The sequence below is a fragment of the Bombus flavifrons genome, chromosome 10 (genome assembly GCF_040668555.2).
Source record: "Bombus flavifrons isolate JBK064 chromosome 10, iyBomFlav1_principal, whole genome shotgun sequence".
Lineage (NCBI taxonomy): Eukaryota > Metazoa > Arthropoda > Insecta > Hymenoptera > Apidae > Bombus > Bombus flavifrons.
Window position 1 is genome coordinate 12,049,519 of NC_138451.1, and position 14,442 is coordinate 12,063,960.

Below are 14,442 nucleotides of genomic sequence, written 5' to 3' on the forward strand. Positions count from 1 at the left end.
CATCGGCTAAATCTTTCCTCCGCGTGTTCTTTTCTTCTCTCTCTATTCCTACAGTGTGAAAAGTGAGTCGTATTTTTGCGTGAACAACGAGAAGACGAAACAGCTGATACGCGTGTAAAAGCTGTATGTAAGTTCGACGACAGTTTGATTTCGCGATGTGTATGTGTATGTGTGTATATATATGTGTGAAGCGTTGACGAAAGGCAAAGACAAATTTGGCGGTGAACGCGGGAAAGTGTAGAGATTCGAACGTGTGGCAAGATCTATCCGTCCTCCTTGTTCGTTGTCACATGCGGCCGATTTTGATTTTCTATTCTGCGACGATTAAAATTCCGGCAACGATGTCTTCGTCGAATACGAAATAAATCGTGTCTGAATTGAACGGGCACAGAGGAAATTTAATCGTTGGGCTAACTAGACCAAGCATTACCCGCATACCGCCATGGTTGATCCCTTTAGGGTAAAGGAGAAACGCGAGATTAATTCCTTTCGGTCAAGTCTTACGACGTCAACCTGTCCAATCAGTGACCGCTCGTCTTAAGAGCATCGAATTTAGAAAATTTGTCTGGATTAGGTGAAAGAGAAAAGCCGCTCTCTCTCTCTGCGACCTGAAACGAAAACGATCTTTCACCTTGTTTCACGTTAATGGTTAGAATAGGTCGATTTCTCTTTGGGAAAAAATAGAGGCGAAATGGTGTTCTGTGTGGTTTTCACTCCACAAGCTGCAGGTATCACGCTTTCGACAAAAACGTTCAAGCTTCTCACTAGTTGCGAAAGCTGTTTAAAGAGCTTATAAGCGACCAAAGTAACGATTACGAAACAATTAGCTCAAACAAGATCTTGAATCGTTAATTACAGAGCTATTAGCGACACATTCCTTTTTCATTTTTGCTTTCTTCTTTTCTTTTCTTTTTTTTTTTTTTTTTTGTTCTTATCGTAATAGGAAAAAGTCGTATCCGAATGTCTAGCAAACTAGTAATCGTCAAAATTATCAAGATTATTTGTCCAGCAAAGCAACGAGAGGCTCGTGTTCACGAGTAAGATATATATATATGTGTGTATTATTCTATAATATGTATATGTATATAATTTGAAGAAATTCGCGACGACACGACGGTGCAAGGAACAGAGCATAGGAGAAAGATGGCATCGGTGAGGGCATTAATGTAATATTAGGTCACTGAAAAATTGAAGGCCTCACCCCAAAAGCAAACCACGGCGGGCTCGGTTATAAAGCGAGACAGGAACCAAGGTTGCCAATATGCACTTTCTAGAGGACTATGTATATTAATCTAGATAGGTATATATTCACATCTAAATATATTAATGTACAAACATATATATAAATATCTGTATATACACACGTAAAGAGAGAGAAAGACAATATGTGTACATACAAGAAATGTATCTACGTCAACTAGAAAGAAAGGTAGAAACAAAAACGAACGTTTCTTATTTTTTCTTTTTTTTTTCTTTTTTCATAGTTCCGCTACGTCGCATGCAGAGTTCGTTCTTTCTTTTAGATTTTTCCTTCTTTTCTTTTCAATTGTTTTTCGTTGTTCCGATTAATCGTTCCATACGCGCACGAATCTATCATAGAAAGTTAAGCATACGCATTCTCGCGTTCGCTCGACGCGCCGCTTAATAAGCGTTCCATAAATTTTCGGGTCGTATCGATCCCCGCTTTTCCTTCGTTATTCGAACCTATACTGCGGGATAAGCCAACAAACTCACGAAAACATTTCACGGTCCTTCGTTGAATAAAGCGTCCTATCGTAGTGTCATTCCGATTGATGCAGTGCAAACAAGGTCAGGCATCGGGTAGAAATTAGCAACGTCACATCGATGTGCACGGCGCATGCATTGCGACTTACCTGGCGATTTAAGGAACGATCGTGAACGCGGTGTATGCAGATTCGTCGTTCTGATGACCGTTGGAAACAGAGACAGACAAATGAAATGCGAGCAAAGGGGATGAAGAAGAAAGAAAATTGGCGAACAGGCCGATGAGCAGAGAGGGGCTTGACGAGACAGCGGAAACGAGGAAACTTAAACGATCGATAAATCTGTTTTTAACTGAAAAAAAAATGCGAATCCGAAAGAAAAGGGATGATAAGAGAAGCTCGAAAACGGACGCCGTTGAGATTCCAAAGGGGAAGATAACGGTGAAATCTCGCCTCCTTTCGAATCTCGGGACGAAGAAATTTCATCCCTCGACGCGGCGCCTGTATTTTCAAGAGAAACGAGAGCTTTCGCGTGGATCAAGCGCAGATCAGACAAAGGCGACGTTATAGGAAATGACCGATAGTTAGCAGGTTAGATAAAGGCGAGGGTATCGGAAAAGACGCGAATAATACCAGGAATAATTTTTCGGTAATGCCAGCCGGATTTATTGATCCGGTGGCGTAGTCCTTGGAAACGATGCTGGAATTTTCCAGGAATGCAGCGAAGGTTTAAAGGATGCAGCGCTTCAGGTGCATCGACCTACTACTAACGAGTGATTGCGATTCTTCCTTGAATATTCCATAGGTATTACGATTTCCAAATTCAGCTACAAGCTATACGACTGTACACTTTTCGTCTTTCTATCGCCTTTTTCCTCTTTTTTTCCATACGATGTCTTTTTATCGTTCGCTTCTCCCGACATGTTTTCTAACGTAGCAAAACTATCTGCTCAGGCATCGGATTCGAATCGTTTAGGTCATCCTGAAAATTTCCACGATTTTCCAAGCATTGAAAAGATATTACGCAGCACCTCGCATGTTGGATTATATTTCTGCACGTTAAAAATTTCGTTTTTACGATGTCTTAATAATTTTGAAAAATCTTTTACGATATCGGTAGATCCGAACAACTTTCGAATTACCTTGTTTCACCATCGAGAAACCTTTAGCGACCTTTGTCCTTGAATACCCTTTGAATAACCTTTAAACGACTTTAATGATCATGTGTCTATGGCATCTTCTGAAGTCACTTTCGTTCCATCGGTTTCCTAAATAATTCTGTTAAGGACCTGATAAGAACACTTTTGGGAACAGCAGGACGTTCTGCTTCATGTTTATGTTATCAGTAGATTAGGTAGGATAGAACCGTTTAGAAGTAGCAACTTGATTTTAGCTCTGGGATAAGCGATATCGGAATTATTAATGAAAAATAGCAACGAGCAAAGATATTGCAACATTGTCCCTTAGCTTTAAGGAACGTGAGATACCTGTATTCAAAACTAAAGGAAAGAAGTTAGAAACAGATTACATCCTGAAAAAATGATACAAATTTTAGATAATTAAGAGTTGCTTTAAATTTATCACGTTTGCACGAATATATCGACGACTGTGCCTCAATTAGAGCTTTCTCTTCTTTGCATATCGTGGACGATTTCATTATTCAAATTTCCAAAACTATTCGTTCAATTCACCTCGATTTTATCAATAGCATTCAGATTATAAAATTACGAACTTATCGTCGGTATATCATTACGAATTTGTTGTATTTCTGTAACTCTTGCAAGTAGTTTGGACAAATTTTTCCTGCATGCTAATACTCGGAAACTCTTTGCTTTTACGTTTATACAACCAGACTGAATTTTAGCTGAGGTACACACGTTGTTTCGAAACACGTGGTTCAAAGTCGCGAAACTTTCAAGATGACCTATAACGATAATATAAGTAGGCATAGTCGCGTCAGGTCGTATAATAGACAGTACAATAGTCAACTCGAGAGTCTTCGAGTGCGTACACAAGCGACACTAAAATCGTTTCCGTGGACTAACGAAATGGCCGTGTTTGGTGCATTGCAACAGTACAGAAGCGTGTCATTTAAGGATGCAGTAAAAATCATAAAAGAGAACTGATAGCGAATAGAAAATGGTATAGTCTCGGCGTCATTCTTTTTCTCTGATTGGTTTCCATTATTTATAATAATTCGATGATAACTCGATAGACCTAACGATGCATTTACCATACTCCAATATCAATAGTATCATCGTACAGTTCAAACAGTTGCCTCAGAGAATCGCGTGACGAGTGGAAGATCGTAGCGATGTAAATCACGATTTTCAGTGTCTATTTCTCTCACAGTTAATTAAATTACAATTTTATTCTCCATCGAGATATTTTATTTCATCGATATGAGAAGATACAATGGATTTCTTATAACGATAAATAGGCGAATGTCCAGGCAAATTCACGTTCTTATCAACTACAGTGAGATCCGTTATAACGTACCGCACGCGTACCGAGCGAAAATTCAAAGTCGATTTTTTCGAAAACAAAGCCTCGAACGAAAAATTTGTATTCTATATTTTCGACTTCTTTTTTCGCGTAGAATCACCCCCTTTCCGCTTGTACCACCAGTTACCAACCACCCTGTATATAACAGGAAACGTAGAACGTTGTTAGATAAGAAATAGAAACGAAGGAATTCACGTGACTGAGCCAGTTTCTAGCCAGTTGCATCGAATCTTGCGAATCGAAATACGATACAATTGTGAAAACTGAACGATGATACTTAAAAGATTCTCGTGTTTCAATTATCATCGCTGCCTTCTTTTATCCTAAGTTTCTTTCCTTAGTTTCAAGTATTCACTTTAATAGAATAAACCGTTGGTTCCACAACTCACCTCTCCAGCTTACTTTGATCGGACACGTGATTGTCTGGTTCTTAATGAGGTATGCGTTCAGCGACGTTAGACTAGGACTCTTCCGCAACGTACCCTCGTCATTTTTCCACACGTACGTGATCGCCGATTGCTCGTACGATACTAAAGAAGAAGGCAGAAGATTAAGACAGGCTGTACAGAGAAAATGTCGTTTGATCAATCTTAAGAAACGTATTCTCGTAATATTCACTTACTGCTCTCGATCGCGAATGAACACAGTGGGTCATCGAAAGGGAAGATATTGAGTCTACCCTGGCAGGATAGGATGAGATGACGCCTATAAGATCGAAAGTTCTTCGTGAAATCGCGAATGTCGGTAACATGTTTAATAAGATTATCCAAATCGACCAGTTTTAGACTTCATTTTAGACTTTAAACTTTCATCGCGATAACGCGGTAATCCGTGTTATCAGCATGTTGTGCTTCGTTAAGGACACTTTCTCAGCTTCGCTTTCTCAGAACGGATAAGAAAAGACCTTCTTCTCAGATCCGCACCGAAACCACGAAACAGAATATTCACGGGACATTGAAACAAGGCACAACGTGTTAATATTAGGTGTATGCAAAACTTTTAGTCTTTTTCTCTCGTCTCCTTCGATTTATATATGACACACGCGTTACGAATCGATGTTCGAAATATTTTCCCTCGTTTCGTACGACTTTCCGTCAAGTTTCGGATTCCGTCGCGGGAACACTGACATCGCGACATTTTCCGCAACATTTCGAAAGTGCTGCTCGACTAAAGACCGACTAAAAGCGATAATCTGTCGGTATGAGACCTGAAGAGCACGCCGCGTGCGGAAGAACTTCCAGCCCGTGTTAACACTTTACCGACCGATAGCCGATTAATCGGTTTTTGTCGCCGACAATCTTTCTCATTATTCGAGCAGTAATTTGTTATTTGCTACTAAGGTACCTTGCTAAGTTGCGTCAGTTGCGTTACTCTGTAAGCTCCCATAGTTTTTACCAATTTGAAAAACTTACTAAACCGAAACAGAGCCGGCGCCAGAGAGAATCTGCGCCTGAGCTGCGTATCGGTCGGACGTGCGTATGCCGTTGAACCGCTAGCTGTGAGTATAGTGTTAAGCAGAGCGATTCCAGCCACGTGCGACCTAACGCTCTCGTCATCGTTTATCTTGCTCAAGGTTGTTTCGCACGGTTATTGTCACCGATCGATCATCAAGTTGGCGTTTCAGACGCGTCAATACCGACCAGACAATTGGAAGGAAAGGTGGCAAATGATATCGGTGGAAGGTAAAATTTTCCACGAACGCCCGATGAAAAGACTAAAACTTTGGCGTACACGCAATAACGCGATCGAAAGCCGAAGAATCAGAAATATGCTGTTGCAAATAATCACCGTAAAGTCTAGATTCCCTTTCGATATAGAAACGCATCGGCTTGCAATAGAAAATGGAGATAAATACCGCATAAGGTAGTTGACCGTGCCGTTGCGATATATCCGAAGGGCAAAATGAACTGGTATGAGCGGGTCCTTGAAGTCTCCGTGCATTATGAAGTACGTGTCCGGCAACCAGATATCATCGTAATGATGAATCGCATTCAAGTACTCGTACTGCGACCGATTGCTGTATCGTAATCGCGGGTCGTACCACTGTTGTTGCAGCAGGAATTCCACCTCGTATTTCTGTCGATAAAAGAAACGCAAGGACCGTTACAAAATTCCAACGATCATCGTCGAATGAAATATATAGAGGGGCACGTGCGTGTCACGTTTTAGCGGCCTTGGTGCACCTGGTGTCCACAAAAGATTTACGACGACGCGTTTCGCTATTTCTCTCGTACGACGATAAGTTTCGACGAGCCAACTTGTCTCATCGAAAGGACGAAAAATATAAAACGAACCGCTCGTTCCGCGATACTATAAAATCAAGGTGTGAAAATTACGCTGGTTTTCTTGAAAAATGAATTTTTTCGGGAAATTTTAAGGTACAACTGTTATTTTTAATTGCTAGTACGAACATAACGATATTTAAATATATCTAAAGGCGAAGTACTTTCACCGTTTCCCATTTAAGCAAAAGCGAACAATTTTCTAGAATTTTTTCGAGAAAATTTAAGAAGTAACTGTCACTCGTGGTATAAATGCAGTTATAAATACGAATTTTTCATCCTAATCTTTACGCGTATAATGATCACTCAAGAAGCCAGTCAATTCTAGTGATCTATAGATTGTTTAGCTTTAGTTCTGTTTTACGTTTCTAAACTATGCGAAACCAAGTGCAATTTCGCAGGCCATCAGGCTGAAATAAATAAATACGATACAATAGGAACGTCGAATCGGACAGACGCATAACGTTCGTACGCGTGGACAGATTTAATGAGAGAAAATTGGTCAATTACCAAACTGGACTCGTCGGGAGAAGCCAAACTTAACAAGAGCACGCTCACGTTTACGGTCAAGGTTCCTGAAACACAGTGTACGATTGAGATTAAAGGCTCCACCGGGCACTTGTTCGAAGCAATCACCAGAAGAGCACGCTAATTCGAAAAAGAACATTCTTCGGAGGGGAGACATCTCGCATCGGGAAAGGGAATCGGCATTACTCAGAAAGTTGCTGGCTAATCTTTTAACTTCGACATAGTCTCACTTGCAAACATCGGTTGAAACGTGTTTGACATCAAGCGGTGGCAAAGCAGAAATAGTCTCGGTTTCCCTAACTCGTGCGAGTGACTTGTAAACCGATCGATCGATCGAAGGTACACTATGGTTTACGAAAGCGTTTGAACCTGCTATGAGACAACTTTTATGCCGCGTATCGCGTGTGCTCTATAAAACAACACATCTTGAAAATTCGTTGCCACTGTAACGCGACGTGACTGGCACGATCATATCGAACGAAAATTTCAAAGAGATTCCAGAATGTACGTACAAGTTGCGACATATTTATCGGAAATATATGTCGGATAAAGAGTTAGTACGCGACATGAACAGCCGTCTCAAGTATACAACAAGTGTCAAACATCGTCTTAGGGAGTATTTTATTAATGTTTATTAATGTAATGGTTAATTGACTCCTTGACAAGTTTTCTGGTGAAATATACAGGGTGTATGGTAACGTTTCAAGGGACTCATCTCCAGCAGACACGAAAGCAACGAAGGAAGTTCATGGGAACGCGCGTTCTGTCTCACCTATTTCTGCGTTTCGATAATCCGCAACTGTTTACCCGAAATGGCTACTCTCGGTTCGTACGCAAGTGTTGCAGTCGTCGCGTCGAAGAATTTCTCAATCTTACAAACATTCCAGGTGTACGTCGAATAACACAGACCGAGTGTGGCCGTTTCGAACACGTTCTCCCGAAGAGAAGCGCAGTTTCGGATCGTTGAAACGCTTAAAACACAAAAATGGCTATAAATTTGCACGGAACGCGCGTTCGTACAAACGTTTTTTTATTATTTCTACCTCGTGTTCGTTGCTGGAGTGTTACCACATTCTCTGTATACTCGCGTCAAATATCTTACAATTTTCATACGTTACACGAACGTATATCTTCGAACGTGTTTCAAACTTTGTCGATGCACGTATAATCGCGCAAGTCTCGTGACATGAAAAAGCAAAGGAAATTGGAAAATGTGCAAGTATAACACACGTAATACTCGCGCATAAAGCACATGTACGAGTCTTGGAACGCTTTCGTGAGCCTGTGCACGTACGATCATCCCGATCTCGACACTCGAAACTTGGATCCCGAGTTTCGGTCTGCGATCCCGAGATCGACACGTTGCTGTTCTTCTATTTCTCTTTTCCTTCTCTACGCCTTGCCAGAAGCCGTTGCTTGTTATCGCGAAAGCGTCATTAGAGCCATGCTGTGCACATGCTGCGACTAAATTTCGTGTTTGTATATTGTGTGAAGCTCGTAGTCGGAAAGTTAGGACTCGAGAACCGGTCGTCGAGAGGCGCGATAGCACGGCGACATTCGATCGAGAAGAGGATCGCTCGCAACGGAAACGGAAACGGTAACGGAAATGGAAATGGAAATGGAAACGGAAACAAAATGATCGTTGCAGCGATGCTCCGCCGGGCGAACGGTTTCATTTTCGCTGCACGCCCTTGTCTAATCAATGATGTGCCCGACGCGCGGCGTTTCTCAAAGTGGAACGACCAATTTGCACCGGCACTGTTCGCGTGTCACGCGTCTAACGAGTCCTAACCACCGATCCGATATAATTGCCAACGCATTCCACTACGGCAAAGACACGGCAAAACGCGATTGCGTTTCACAAGTTACGTAGAACGGTGTCGTGAAATACGGATGGAATATGGGGCAAGGATGGAACGTGATGATATTTAGAAATCGTATCTCGACGATCGAGGAACAGCCTGTTGGCAGCGGCTCTCCGCGACCAGGTGTCGTCTTCAGCGATAGAAACATTTTCGCCGATATCAACTGCTTAAGAAAGTGCGCGGGATGTGTCAGGCAATGGAGCCGGGTTGTAGCTCGACGTCGACGAGAGATAGCAAGAAACTATAGAGGAGAAAGTTAAACGGCGTGATATGATCTCTATGTTCGTAGGTACTTTTTCTAGTACGCAACGATGCACCGGCAGAGCCCAAATGCACTCTTTTCTTGAACGACGCTCTGTAAGTTTTCGTTGATCGTTCGGTGGCAACTTTGTATCGTCTAGTATCAAGTATACTATCGTCTAGTATCAAGATACTTGGGTCGACGAACGCTTGGTTTAAAAGATATTTGGATTTTAACTTTGCGAAACTGTGTATACGAGAGACAAGGACAAAGTAGTTGTGTTCGTGTTTCCCTTGTCTCTTATACGTTAAATTCGGTGGAATTGAAATTGAAATATCTTTTGGATTAAGCGTTTCTCCGTCCAAGTGTCTCTACTTTTTTCCGGAGAATTAGAAAATACGTAGAAAATATTACGGAGTTTCGTTCGAAAGAAGAGCGCAATTGCGATTTCTCGGTGAATCGTTGCGTACTAAGAAGAACCGAGATTGTATCATGTCATTCAACTTTTCCCCGTACTGTTTCTCTCTATCTCTCACCAATTTCGAGATATGATTCGACTCGATTCCGTAACGCATCTTGTACAGTGAAGAACATAATTGAACCTGTTTTACGAACCATTCTTTATTATCCCTAACATTGCAGGTATACAAGAAATTCGTACGATAGACATATTTCGTGCGATTGAAGCTAAGCTAAACAATTTTTGTTCGATGCCTAACGAGAAATATTCCGTGGATTTAAGCGTGTTTCGTACTATACAACCATAGTTTGATCGTAGTTGGATTGTTGCGTCGAATAGGCTGCGGTATAACGAATCGGCATCTATCGGTATAAAAATAATTAGATCACGAGACTCTTACGAATCTCCACTGGTAGCGATTCTCGAATTGCAGAGGAGAATCGAAAAGCAATAGAGCGAAATTGATCTTGAGACAAAATCTCGTACAAACTATAGCAAAACGCATCGAAACAATCTTAAGAAGCTAAAGAATTAAAAATAAATGAAAGACCGACTAAATATAAATATTTCTTATTGCAAGCAAACGAAAGACATTGGACAAATTGAAAAATCGTTTAGCTTATCATTAACCGTGCAAGATATTTCTGTTACGTTTATTTTTCGTATACCTTAACGTCGATGGTAAATAAAAAATTGTTCGTACAAAACTCGTGGTTGTTATATCGCAATATCGGTACGGTTATGTTCTACGCTGCACACCAGGATTATGCAGCGGACAATAGAAAAAAAAAAAAAAAAGAAAAAAAGAAATCGACGCGTTATCGAGCCGTGAACACGCCGGTTTTCCTGCTGGCTTTTGATAACAGCCGCTCTATTATTACGCCGGTGTAACGAGCAACAATCGGCGGGGCACATCGGACACGAACGTTGCCAGGCTCGAAAAGAATGTCAGATACCGCGATCGGTAAGCAACGCTTTTACGTCCTCTTAACACGAATGTCCCGTTTCGAGCTTCGCGTCTACCAACAACACAACTTTTCTAGTCTTTGTTGTTTACGCTGTTCGAATCACGAGCCAACGTTTTACGAAGTAACGTGGTAACGTAAAAGATTTATTCGACCGAGCTGCCGCGAGTATTCTGATTGTGCGTGTGTTTAAGATCGAATAGTCGAAGGGTTTAGGTCGAACAACGTTTACACGCGTCGCTCGAATCGTCCGTGTCTCGCAACACGTCCAAGATCACGTTTGTTCGAGCGAAAAATTGCAACTCGAGCTCGGTCGATAAGTTTTCTCAACACTAGAACTATCTTTGATGTCTATTTAAATAAATACGTCGCACATGATCGGTTGCAATTAAACTGCCGTTATAAAGTTAAACCGATACGATCGCTGATATTGGCACATGTCGCTTATATTATTAAACCAACACAAATTATACATAATATATATATATATGTATAATAATTCTATACGCGGTCAATGCTATTTATAATCACGTTTCGTCTCGACAGAAGCGAACGTTAATATCACGAGAAACAGCGGCGTGTTTTTAACGATTCAAAGAACGAAGAATCAGTCGCTTTGAGCAGAGTTTGGTAGTTCTAGTGTTTTAAAAATATAGGGACCGAGAACCGAGAAAAGCTTTCAAAGAGCAGAGTCTTGTTGCTCTTGCCAACGAGAATATACATGGAAGCAGAAAACCGTAGTGGTTCCACTAAAAAATCGATCGACCTATAAACCCTCGTACGGAAATTCGACTAGCAACCCATTCAGGATTCCATATACGCCCGTACGTTTCAACAGTGTCCTCCGTTATATACAGCTATACACGGTACACACTGTTAGCGATTACGTTCGCCGGAGAATCAAGGGCTTCGTTCGATAAAATAATAATAGTCGAAACGAATGAACAGAGACGGACGAAAGAGGCGGCAACGAGACGCGAAAGAGAGGAGAGAACGCGGCGAACTGAATGGGTCGGGTCGGAATGAAAGTCGTGGTTGCCTTAATTATTTCTCTAGACGAGGTTACGAGAGAAGTAAAAGCAGAAGGACGGACCGCGAAGGTGGGTGCGAAGGTGTTGGTGCGACGTGTAGTGGTTATTGTTCTGGTTCTTGTACTGGTTCTTGGGGTCGTTAGAGGAGGTCGACGACCGGTTCGACAGGCCGGTGGCGTCACCAGGCCATCGCATTCCGCAGCAGAAATCCGCATCTGTAACACCCAACAACCCCTTGCCCACGTCTCATCCTTTTTTTCGTGTTACTATCGATCAATGTAACTGTTCGATCCTGCGCTCGCCGTCTACTTGTTCTTCCTCCAATTCCGCATTTTTCCTTTCTCTTATTTTTTATCTTTTGCAGCACGGCATTCCAGTATACGCGATGGAACGACAATAACAATAACGACAGCAACGACAAATTACTGCGGTAGAAGAGAGGATAGAAATACGAGGCAAAGCTCCGACGTACATAAATCACCGATATCCGTGTAACGACGATTACGAGTACTATCACGAAGATTCTAATATCTTCGCCGAAAGATTGTCGGTCTTTCGTTCGATCGACGATCTTGATTTAAATTGTGACCGAAAGATCTATATGCGCGTACGTCCAAGTAGCATACAGTAGTAATTTGATTTATTTTGCAATCTTCCGACGATCTTTAAACGATCTTCGATCTCGATACAACGATAAAAATAGGAATTGCGAATTGGTAGAAATACGACACACTTGCTAGTTCTAATGTTAATTTGAGTGAAAAATCGACGAATCGTTGAACATGTTGAAAAGTGTACGATATTTATGTTTGTACGGTACGTTAGGCGTGAGATTCCTTAAAGTTATTTTTCTACCTTCCCTCTATTGTATTATTCTGTTTTGCCGAAGTTATTATCCTTAGAATAATAAAACGGTTATCTCATATTTCCATCCTCTCTTCCGTGTCTCTGTTGGGAAAAAAAACATTTGAAAAAATATCCAGCTTTCCGTTAGGTTCTTGACAAATAGCTTTTCTACGAGCGATTCTTTATCCGATCGAACAGCAAAAAGAATAGCAACGGGAATGTGAAGGTTGTATTCATTTCGTAAGAGTCTGAGTGTGTGAATTTCTGTGACACCCAACAACTCTTGCCCACGTCTCATCTGGTTTCTTCGTGAACCTAGTTCCGCCTAACGATGTCAACACCTATCACGAAATCGAGTATTTTTGGGGAGGGGGAGCTTATGAACGTTCCACCTCGATCGAATCGATAGGAAAACAGCACACCCCTATCGACAACACAAATATTTTCAATGTTGATTTTACCATACAAACACTGGTCAATTTGTTCAAGTAAACGATAAGGGCGTGCCGATGGATTTTCAATTACCGGACACGACCAATTGGCTCGCGACCTATTTAGGCTTCCCTTGCCAAATTCTTCGCGAAAACGTAACCTCGAAAGCGTAAAACACACATTCTACCTGACCTTATTCGTCCCTTTCTCGGACTCGGGATGTTCGATTAAATTGGCAAGAAGAAAGTAGAAAAGAAGAAAAAACAAGGAGTGAAGTTTTCTTTACGAAAAATGGTAAACAGAGTGAGAAGCTTTGCAGAAAATCAAAGTGACGGCATGAAAAGCATAATTGCACCGGTGCTCGCAGCCTTTATATAAATAATTTTTTATTTGCCACTAAAATTACGGCGTAAAGAAGAGATAGACATAACAGAAACGTTTTGTACGAATATTTACCGTACGTTCTTCTCTTTCCTTTTTTCTCTAATCTGCAGAAGAGAATCGGCGATCGTTCGAGCGAAATTCGTTCGATCGCTGGGCCAAATTTGTTGCACGAACTATGCCAAAACGCGTTAAAACAATTCCAAGTGCAAATGATTTTGCAGGAAATTCTAGCAGATTGTTCAACCTAAACGTTCAACAAAAACAAAAACGACAGAAAGTCGAGTACTTCGTGTCGCAGGTAAACGAATTAAAATAATTGTTTCGACTAGCATCGAATTGTACGAGATATTTCTGTTATGTGAATTTTTCGTGAATGTATAATTTCAACGGTAAATAAGAAATAATTTATATAAAATCTGTTGCTCTTGTAGGTTCAGTTACGCTCGTCGCTGCATCTCGAAGAAAAGTCAGGAAGCTGCAGAATTGCGCCGCGCCAACTCGTTCCGGTGAACTTCAAATAATGCAGTTTCCATGCAGTTCGAGTTCGTATCGCGTTCGTTTTGTCAGCGACGCGACTCTTCACCCTCTCTACTCATTACCGATTTCATATTCGTTCTGTACATACTTTGCTCTTCAATTTTCGTCGCGCAGTTCGTTACTTCCTTTCCAACTGGTATCTATCTAAGTTACGCGTTTGAAAATTTCTTCCTCTTTCTCTCTCTCTCTGTTTCTACCATCTTCTTATTTATTCTACCACGAGAACACGAAGAAGATGTGTACTTAGCACGAAACAAGCAATCAACGCGTCTCTTTTGTCGCTGCAATTGAAAAATGTTGCGCCAACGTAGCTAGTTGGGAAAAGTAGAGGGAAGCGATACACGCGGCTTGTTTTCTCCACCGATTCTCGAGACTCGTCGCCATTCTCTTTTCATCTCGCGTCTCGCACTTTTGCGAGAAAGCGTGCTTTCTTTACATTCGCCGGCTGAACAAATGATGCCGGTGCTCGAGGGCGTCGTGGCAACTTCCCCGTTCCCTCCAATGCACAGAGAAACCGTCCTTTTGTCACGCCAGACTTTCTTTCAGAGGGTAAAACGTTGTCTTCCTGATAGGCACTTTACCGAGCCTGGCGTGGAAACCTGTTTCACGCCTGTACCGTGATACCGCTACATCGATCAATTA

General features: G+C 41.5%; 1 protein-coding gene across 16 annotated transcripts in view; it reads right to left on the reverse strand.

The window, feature by feature from the left end:
- pHCl-1 (pH-sensitive chloride channel 1) overlaps positions 1-14,442 on the reverse strand; it is a 91,557-nt gene that overhangs the window by 20,557 nt on the left and 56,558 nt on the right. For 11 of the 16 annotated variants that reach the window (XM_069121967.1, XM_069121968.1, XM_069121971.1 and 8 more), the window contains exons 5-8: positions 7,022-7,086; positions 6,085-6,305; positions 4,852-4,934; positions 4,619-4,759 (exon numbers count right to left, since the gene is read on the reverse strand). In XM_069121967.1, coding sequence (XP_068978068.1) covers positions 4,619-4,759; positions 4,852-4,934; positions 6,085-6,305; positions 7,022-7,086 — 510 coding nt within the window. Of the gene's footprint in view, positions 1-4,618; positions 4,760-4,851; positions 4,935-6,084; positions 6,306-7,021; positions 7,087-11,663; positions 11,817-14,442 lie in introns of all 16 variants that reach the window. The other 5 variants (XM_069121982.1, XM_069121969.1, XM_069121970.1 and 2 more) reach the window with 1 other exon arrangement.